The sequence below is a fragment of the Xenopus laevis genome, chromosome 8L (genome assembly GCF_017654675.1).
Source record: "Xenopus laevis strain J_2021 chromosome 8L, Xenopus_laevis_v10.1, whole genome shotgun sequence".
Taxonomy (NCBI): domain Eukaryota; kingdom Metazoa; phylum Chordata; class Amphibia; order Anura; family Pipidae; genus Xenopus; species Xenopus laevis.
In genome coordinates, this window is record NC_054385.1 from 51,342,114 (window position 1) to 51,352,263 (window position 10,150).

Genomic DNA, 10,150 nt, shown 5'->3' on the forward strand with positions numbered 1-10,150 from the left:
AGAGGGCTATTTGATCAAAATGCTGGGTCCTTTCACATCCGGGATGTTAAATTTTGAAACTTTTGTTTGGTGTCCATATACAGCCTTGTTCAGTGAAATAACTGTGTGACCTTGCAAATGTTGCAGAATGCAATGTCACATATAAATGACTGCTTTCTCTTCAGGAATTAGTCCAGCACAATCCATCGTAGGTGGTATGAATAAATCAAGGGAGACATTCCTTAATTGACTTTTTATTTACTTAATTCTCAAGTGTTTGCAGCCAAAAAACACAATATGTTTGCAATATTTATAAACTAATCTGCTTTCTAAATATTTTCCAGGTGACTTTTGAAAGTACTACAGTATTTGGAATATGTTCCAGAAAACAGATTTGTCAACCCTGGTCCCAGAATAAAGGAATAATGTTATCATTACACTTCAGAAACAGGGATTATGCTCCCACCTACAAATACCTGTCATATCATTATCTTCTTACAGAAAGTACTGCACGAGGTCAGTACTAGCAATGCTAGCAAACTGGTACTACTAACTCAAAACGTGTTTAATAGTATAGACCCACAATGGTCCCTAGAAGCTATTTAACTGTGCTCAGCATTCACCAACCCAAAAATAGGCAGATAAGTAGTAACTGCATAATTTTTTATTCATCTGCACATCCAAAAAATGGTTCCTGGAACAGGTTTGCATATCACTTGTCTAGTTGTTTATTTAAATTGCACATAATTTTTCTGTAAAAAGAGATGAATTCTAATCGTTTCCGGTTCACATGCTGTTGGAAAGTGGGCAAGAGGCCAAAATGCAAAAGGCACTTAAAGAGAACGCTCTAAAAAACAGCTTAAGTATCCTGTGAAGGAAAGTAATCAAAGCAACTCTGTAAGTGGGTGTAGTGATCCCCAGCAACCAAAATTCTAAGGCTAGATTTTTTTTATTATTTCGAATTATCTGTCCGTGCAGACTTTCCGCACTGTACTTCACTAGTACTTAAAGGAGCAGTTCCGTGTAAAACTAGGTAATAGATTGTATGTGCAAAATAAAAAATGTTTCTAATATAGTTAGTTAGACAAAAATGTCATCTATAAAGGCTGGGGTGACTGAATGTCTAACATAATAGCCAGAACACTACTTCCTGCTTATCAGCTCTCTAACTCGGAGTTAGTCTGCGACTTGAAGGGGAGGGGGGCACATGGGACATAAATGTTCCGTGAGTTTGCATTTGATCCTCAGCATTCAGCTCAGATTCAAAGGCAAAAGTTATGACCCCCCTCACGTCATTGATTGGTTACTGCCTGGTAACCAATGAGTGGAAACCAAGAGAGCTGTACAGCAAGTAGTGTTCTGTTGGACATAGAGTCACTTCAACCTTTATACATCACATTTATGCCAAAAAAAATATTAGAAATGTTTTTTATTTTGTACATACTATCTATTTACCCAGTTAATATTTTTATACTGAACAATTCAGAAGTTTCCCTTTAGCTTGCACCAGATGCTGAATTACATGACAAAGTAAAATACAATGGTCCATAACTACTTTAAATAAAGGCAAATCTAGTGTTATAAAGAGGCATCTGTCATGTGTAAGTGAAGTTGGTTTTGTAAAGGAGGTGATACAAACAGGGAACAACGGACAGTGTCTTCTCCCATAAAGGCAGAGTCCCTCAGAAGGCACAGCCTAGGTTATTTCCCATGAGCCTTCCTGATTTCCCAACATTGGTCCTGTATAATAACTACAATATTTAGCATTGTCTACATTTAAGCGTTGTGTGCGTGGGTCCTCAATGTCAGTTTTTTAGTGGTCGCCATGAGGAGACATTGCACAGAAGCAAACCTTTAGATTAATTTATCACTTTACGGAAAATTCATCCAAACCCCAACTTAAAAGAATGTTTCGACAATCTAAAATTAAAAAAAGCTTAGAGTCTTCTGTCCCAACCTGAAATTTGTGACAAGTATTATTCTAGTACTAAATTATTATTACTATTATAATTAGTATTATTCTAGTTCTTAAAGGTAAGGTAATGTACTTTTTTGGTATATAGACTGCCTAATGCCTTTGGGAGCATCAGACCTTTCAATCCCACCTTTGAAAAAGTATACTGCATGGATACATTTAAACTGCATGGATAAATTAACAGTGATGCAGGCTTGCATAAAAATAACTGCTATTCTATATGTATATGTTGCAGAAGCAGACTAAGATATTCAATGCTCTTGCTCTAGCTGAATCCAAAAAGGAGTCTACTGGTACAAGTCGAAGCCTTTTGCCTGCTCTTTCTACTTTAATCTACATGCTTCAAAACTATTATTTCTGCATTTTATACCAAAAAAAGTCTTTAGTTTAGTTAATCTTTGTGAGTTAGACGCCACACCAATAACAAACTAGTTATTCTAAAAGGTGATATACACAAAAGACATTTGGGTATATTAATCAAAAAGTGAAATTAGAGATCGCCACAGTCCTCTAGAGTAAAATTCCAACACTCTTCATTCATTTCTATGGGATTTTGAAAGGTGTATATATCAAAGGATGAAATTTCACCCATTGATAAATACTCTTTTAAAAATCCCATACAAATGATGGAGAGTGGCGGAATTTCACTCTAGAGGCAATCTCTAACTTCACTCTTTGATAAATATACCCCATTGTTGTAGTAGCTGAAATGATGACACATTTGACTTCAGATTCAAGACAAATCTCCCAAGACTGTACAATTTTTGAAGACTGCTCAGGCTTCCAAAGATACAAAAATGTGCTCAATATTTTCCTCCTAAAAGGTTGTTGTGCTGCTCAAAGAAATCAGGACAGATACCAATGCTACAGTTACTTAATCAAAATAATAAACCTAAGTAGACTTAGTTTTTCTTCTTCGAGTCCGAAGAATCTTTTGCATCTTCATCATCTGTGTATTCTGTTGGCTCTTCGCCAGCCTTCAGAAGTTTCCCAACATGGTGATACTTGACTGGAAAATACATAAAACAGAGTGGAAATACATTACAACTGTGAGTTAAAGGGGAACTATCGCGGAAATTAAAATTTAATATAAGCTTCAGCATACTTTCTAAATACATTCAATTAAAATTCTGTACCATTTCTAAAATAATCAAGTCTATCCTCACTATTCCTCTCTCAGCATCTGTTTCTCCTCATTCTGTTTCAGATGGGTTTCAGATGAATGATCCAATATAGCTTATGGGGGGCTCCTTTTGCCTAGAAGATGTATTAGAGCTCACTCTATATAAATATCTTGAAATCCTGTCTCTCTACATGCAAAATTTTGTTTTGAGATTTTGTTTGTACTGGAATCAGTTATTTGAGTGAGCTCTTATACATCTGCTAGGAAAGGGAGCCCCCCCTATATGATATATTGGATCATTCATCTGACACCCAACTGCTGCATGAAGACAGAATGAAGAGAAACAGATGCTGAGAGAGGAATAGTGAATTTAAACATGATTACTTCAGAAACAATGCAGATTTTTTAATTGATTGTATTGATTTAAGTTTCTTACTTTAGTATAAAGACGCTTATATTAAATTTTCATTTTTGCGATAGTTCCCCTTTAAGAATGTAATTTAGCTCTTTTAAAATGTTTTCTCTCCAGCATGGTGACTGATATATTCCACTGAACTGAATAACAGTGTAATTCTCAGTCTAAAAAAAAAAAACCAGCAGAAAATATATCCTATGTGCCACAGGCCCTAGCACTTAACCAAACCAAATCCTTAAAAATCACGTACATTAAAGTGACCCTTACACCTGAAATACATATGCACCATTATACACAGTGTAAATGTATACAATACAAACTGTGTGCCATGTTAACTAGTTTTGAGGCAACTGCTGTTGTAATAGCAGTTATCAGGGAAATATTAAAAAAATAAATAACTAACACAGCACAAAAGCAGTGGGCTGGATTGATAGCTGGAACCTACCTCTCTCAGCCAGCTTCAGGGAGGTGTGGAAGATCACTGCTATATAAATATGAATTCCTATATGTTGAGTTGTGTTTTATATTAAAAGGAAGCCAGACGTTGCTTCACATGGCAACACAATCTTATGTGGAGTCCAAACATTCCTTGTGATGTGCTATAAAAACTAACTACTTCCACATACTATATAAGTTTTGCTGAGCCTGTTGTATCGGTACTATTCCCTTTGTTTTTAAGTTTTTATCTATGGCTAACACAATACAACACTGGCTCCATTTCCATATCTGTGATACACAAGGCTCAGTGAACAGCTCCCAAAGAGTCGAAGGTTCTAGCTACTGACCTAACCAGGTGCTCCTGTGCAGTGCCTGTTCGTTTTTTATTTCCCTGATATAAACATAACATATGGAAAGTTTCTGTGCATTTTTAAATATTATATACAGTTCGAGAGTCAGGGTCACTTCAAAGGTCTTGACAACTGAAGACAACACTTTATGGTAAATAGTGTGTAAACTTCTTGTTTTTGTATTGCAAACTTCATGGATCATTGTATGGCTCACACTTTGAAATAACAGATATAAAACTTACAAGTAAATTGTTCCTCCCAGTCATTCAAGGTCTCCTTCTGCGTCGCTGTTAGATCAGATAAGTCGTCATCAGTATCTTTGAGAGCATCTTTATCCAAACAAAATGTTGCAAGCCCTCTTGATGCATCTCGTCCAGCAAAGATCCCATAAGGCCCATCTACACGCACACACACACAGAAAAAAAGGTGATTATAGTAAATATCACTTATGTTGGATACAGACTACCCTGAGGAATGTACCATGTATGTAAAGAGAAAAATGAAACTTCCTGTGCCAATTCTGCTGCACCCCAATCATTAGGGAGATGTGTGGCTGCATTACAGTGGTAGACAGGGAGGAGAATAAAGGCTTTTTCAGTGATTGGTTTGCAGACTGGGGAACTTGGTAAAGGAATTTTGCTGTGGGACCGGTTCTGTCAATTCTATTTGATTTTAAAGGGGTGGTTTGCTTTTAAGTTAACTTTTAGTATGTTGGCTAATTCTAAGCAACCTTTCAACTGGTCCTCATTTTTTCTTGTTTATGGTTTTTGAATTATCTGCCTTCTTCTCCTGACTCTTTCCAGGTTTCAAAGAGGGGTCACTAAAGCTCCCCATAGATGCCACGATTCTTCTTGCTGAACGACCGATTTTAGGGAAGCCCGACCAATCCTTCGAAATTATCGTGAGGTTAGTGGGATTCGAACGATCGTACATCTTACGATTTTTCTGTCAGGAAATTGATCGGCCAGGTCAAAAAATCTTGTCGGTCCCAGTGCAATCTATCTATGTTTGCAGGGCCAAGCAGGTAGCTACCCTTTGTTTTCCTGGCAAATTGGTCTTTTTAGTTGATGGTAAATTCGTTCGATCGTACGATCGTTCTGAGAAGATCGTGGTCTCACGATCAGGATCTGATCTTTTAAAATCTCAACATCTATGGCCAGCTTAACACCCATCTAAAAATGCTCTGTAAGGCTACAGATTTGTTATTGCTGATTTGTATTACTCATCTTTCTATTCAGGCCCTCTCCTATTCATATTCCAGTCTCTTATTAACATCAATGCATGGTTACTGGGGTAATTCAGACCCTAGCAATCAGATCGTTGAAATTGAAAACTGGAGGGGTGCTGAATAAAAAAAACTAAATAAACCCAAAAACCACAAATAAAAACCAATTGCAAATTGTCTCACTCTCTACGTTGTACTAAAAGTTAATTGAAAGGTGAACAACCCCTTTAATCAATTTTTAAATAGGAATAGTCTTTGATATAAACATGCACCAACACTGTAAAGGATGCTTGGTAATTTTTAGACGACTATCGAATTTTTGTTCTTGTTTTTGTTATATGAATGGTTTATTAGTGTGCTTCGTCAACCATGTGTTTGGACAGTAGTGCACTAAAAACTGCTGACTCATTCTGGGTTCAGCCAATTAGACCACTATCTATCACTATTTGAGAATGCTTTATTAAAAATTCACTCCAATTAAATATTTATAATAATAGTTCAATTTTGAACTGAAATGTAGATGCACAAGTGTAATAATGGGCACAGATATTAAAGAGGTGGTTCACCTTTGAGTTAACTTTTAGTATGATGTAGAGAGTGCTATTCTGAGACAATTTGCAATTGGTTTACATTTTGTATTATTTGAGGTTTTTGAGTTATTTAGCTTTTATTCAGCAGCTCTCCAGTTTGCAATTTCAGCCATCTGGTTGCTAGGGTCCAACTTATCCTAGCAACCATGCATTGATTTGAATCAGAGACTGGAACATGAATAGGAGAGAAAGTTGAGCAATAAAAACTAGCAATAAAAATACAATTGTAGCCTTACCGTGAATTTGTTTTTAGATGGAGTGAGTGACCCCCATTTGAAGGCTGGAAAGATTCCGAAGAAGAAGGCAAATAATTCAAAAACTATATATAAAAAAAAAATAATGAAGACCAATAGTATAGCTGCTTAGAACTGGCCATTTTAAAACATACTAAAAGGTAACCTAAAGGTTAACCACCCCTTTAAAGTTTTAACTGAACATTTTTGTGTTGATCTGAATTTCACAACATCTCGCTACATGCCAGATCATGTGGATAGAAACTGAACTATGAGTCCAAGGGTACAAAGGTCTGTCAGAAACTTAGCAGTGTCAATGATGCAACAAAACCTCAATGTTTCCATTATGGACATTGAATTTTTTTTTTGTAACAGAATAATATGTTTTATAAAAAAAAATTTAAATTAAAAAAAAAAAAAAAAGTATGTGAAAACAATAAAATGGAGTAGTAAATTGTCCCCATTTGCTAACAGAACAGAATATTTTTTTTTTTTACTTTGTTGTGAACATTCAAATGCAGTGCAAGCAGATGGGGATACATTGTTGTTTTTTTTTTTCTTTTTATCTGACCTTGGCAGAAGTATCTACGATTAATCTGAAACTGGATTGTCAAGTTCTGCATTGAAACTTGAAGCCCATGAACATTACATAAACAGTGATAACAATAAAGCATCAGTAAAACTAGTTTTTAACCCCCCTCCCCCCTCAGTAATAAAGACAAGTCTTTTAAACAATTCCCAGCCCTCTGAGCTACTTGTCACTAATTTCAGCCATATTAAACCATTATCTGTTTTTGCATGATTAATTCCTTTCCTTTACCTGGACCATAAAACTTTTTCCCTCGAGTCACATCGAACACTTTGTTACTGATGGCCATTAGAATCCTAGGATTTTGTACACCATCATACTCTTGAAGCTCAGCCCGGGTAAAATCTCGCTTCTTCATTTTTGGTAGCTGCTCCTCAGTGTTCTCATTGCTTTGGGGTTTGTCTCCCCTCAGTATTTTGTACAGCAAGTACAGGCACAGGCACAGGAGGCATATATTTAAAGGAGAAGTGAAGATCTCCTGCAAGATTCCTTCTTCAGCCATTTTGCTTTCACGTTTTTTAAATTCCAAACATTCAGTTCAGCTTTTTGTTGTTGTGTGGGTTTGACTTGCCTGCAGGGAAAAGAGAAGTGGAAACACTGAAATTGCATTTAGATTTTAGGATATTGTATTAGTCATATAAAGAATACAAGAATTACAAAAGCCATTCATGATGCAGCCCCTGTATGTTTGCTGTAGATTGCAGGGCCATCTTATTAAGAGCATGTAATAAGATGCTGTCGGCAGACATAAAAACAGATTACGACGATGGTAAATGTAGCAAATGGCTGGGGGATGCTACAAATCCCTGATGCCCAGCTCTCTCTTACCCTGAAGCTGAACGCAGCGCTCTGCTCAGGCACTTGCACTGTCACTCCCAGCTCTACACAAACCCTGGAATGAGCCCAGCAGCTCATGTAACACTCGTCTGTATACAGGAAGGGCTCTCCCTCTCTCTCCCACATCTATTCTAGGTCAAATGTCATTTAAAGCATGGCGTGTTTCTCACATGCACGCACTAGTCTCTGGATTATGTGTTCAGCTTCAGAAGCAATTGCACATTTTGCTTACAAATTATCATACCATTCAATACATATGAACAGCATTCTGAGTCTTCCTCACTACAACTACAGATCAGTTGCCCCATGGGATCTGATCGGCAACTGCCCTGACTGTTCAGAGAAAGAGCTTTAGCCAACAGGGTATTCCAGATATATAGAAACGTATTAGCAAATCTTCACAGGATTCCTTTAGATTTAAGGTGCAATGATTTACAGCAAATTGCAGACACACAAAAAGGATAGTCGTTTTTAAACCCTTGCAGCTATCAAATCCATTAAAATGTGCAGATTTTTGTTTATTCTGGAAGTTGTAGTTCAGAAATAAAAGCCTAGAGCCCTGAACAATCAATCAGAAAATAAAGGAAGGGTCATCCTTTGACAACTGGTGGTAGCTACCGCTGGGCTACAACTCCCAGCACAACAGGGAGATACAGTTGAACTACAACTCCCAGCACAACAGGGAGATACAGTTGAACTACAACTCCCAGCACAACAGGGAGATACAGTTGAACTACAACTCCCAGCACAACAGGGAGATACAGTTGAACTACAACTCCCAGCACAACAGGGAGCCACAGCTGGACGACAACTCCCAGCACAACAGGGAGCTACAGCTGGACTACAACTCCCAGCACAACAGAGAGCTACAGCTGGACTACAACTCCCAGCACAACAGGGAGCTACAGTTGGACTACAACTCCCAGCACAACAGGGAGCCACAGCTGGACTACAACTCCCAGCACAACAGGGAGCCACAGCTGGACTACAACTCCCAGAACAACAGGGAGATACAGCTGGACTACAACTCCCAGCACAACAGGGAGCCACAGTAGAACTACAACTCCCAGCACAACAGGGAGTCACAGCTGGACTACAACTCCCAGCACAACAGGGAGATACAGCTGGACTACAACTCCCAGCACAACAGGGAGATACAGCTGGACTACAACTCCCAGCACAACAGGGAGCTACAGCTAGACTACAACTCCCAGCACAACAGGGAGCCACAGCTGGACTACAACTCCCAGCACAACAGGGAGCCACAGTTGAACTACAACTCCAAACACAACAGGGAGCCACAGCTGGACTACAACTCCCAGCACAACAGGGAGATACAGCTGGACTACAACTCCCAGCACAACAGGGAGCCACAGCTGGACTACAACTCCCAGAACAACAGGGAGATACAGCTGGACTACAACTCCCAGCACAACAGGGAGCCACAGTAGAACTACAACTCCCAGCACAACAGGGAGTCACAGCTGGACTACAACTCCCAGCACAACAGGGAGATACAGCTGGACTACAACTCCCAGCACAACAGGGAGCTACAGCTAGACTACAACTCCCAGCACAACAGGGAGCCACAGTTGAACTACAACTCCAAACACAACAGGGAGCCACAGCTGGACTACAACTCCCAGCACAACAGGGAGATACAGCTAGACTACAACTCCCAGCACAACAGGGAGCCACAGCTGGACTACAGCTCTCAGAATATCACGATGACTACTTAACCTGGAGCGGTCATTATTATAAGGGATTTTTTTTTAACAAAACCGCAATCAGTGTGCATTGTGTATATCGACAATACATACCCGTAAAGCAGTGACTTCTGTGTTGAATAAACAATTACAATGTTTGTCGTGGCACAAATCCAGCTCCTGGACATAGGGAACAGGGTTCGGAAAACGACCTTTGGCACTACCTATGTTGTAGAACTACATCTCCCGACATTCCAGCAGCTACTAGTTTACTGGAAGGATTATGGGAGTTGTAGTTCTCCATAAAGTTGCGCGCCAAATAATGCCTCATAGACACACTCATACCGCGCAAGCGCAGTCGAACTGCCCCGACCAGAAGCCGCGCGCATGCGCAGCAGAATTAAGACGCGCGCCTGGGACAGAAGCCATGCGCATGCGCCGACACTAAAGCACGAACAAAATTGAGAACTGTCATTAGAACGAGTGCAAAAAAAAAGTAAATCGTATACACATTAATACGACTCTTCACTGCGTATAATGTCGAATGATTCTAGATCTCAATATCTAACTCATACAGTAGAAAGTCGGCGAAAACCTAGACGACCTCAGGTCACGTAAAATCTTGCTGTTTGAACCTCTGGCGCATATAACTCATCTGCCTTCGGTACTGGGTTTCTAAGGGCGCTTGGT

At 39.0% G+C, this 10,150-nt stretch overlaps 1 protein-coding gene across 4 annotated transcripts; it reads right to left on the reverse strand.

Annotated features, from left to right (window-relative positions):
* Nucleotides 1-220: 220 nt before the first annotated feature.
* pgrmc1.L (progesterone receptor membrane component 1 L homeolog) lies at nucleotides 221-10,145 on the reverse strand. 4 transcript variants are annotated; one of them, XM_018228865.2, is made up of 4 exons: nucleotides 10,036-10,145; nucleotides 7,149-7,488; nucleotides 4,523-4,678; nucleotides 221-2,963 (listed from the first exon to the last, which is right to left on the reverse strand). In XM_018228865.2, the coding sequence occupies exons 2-4, from the start codon at nucleotides 7,417-7,419 to the stop codon at nucleotides 2,857-2,859; spliced, it is 534 nt and encodes a 177-aa protein (XP_018084354.1). In that variant the 5' UTR covers nucleotides 7,420-7,488; nucleotides 10,036-10,145; the 3' UTR covers nucleotides 221-2,856.
* Between the last annotated feature and the right edge of the window lie 5 nt (nucleotides 10,146-10,150).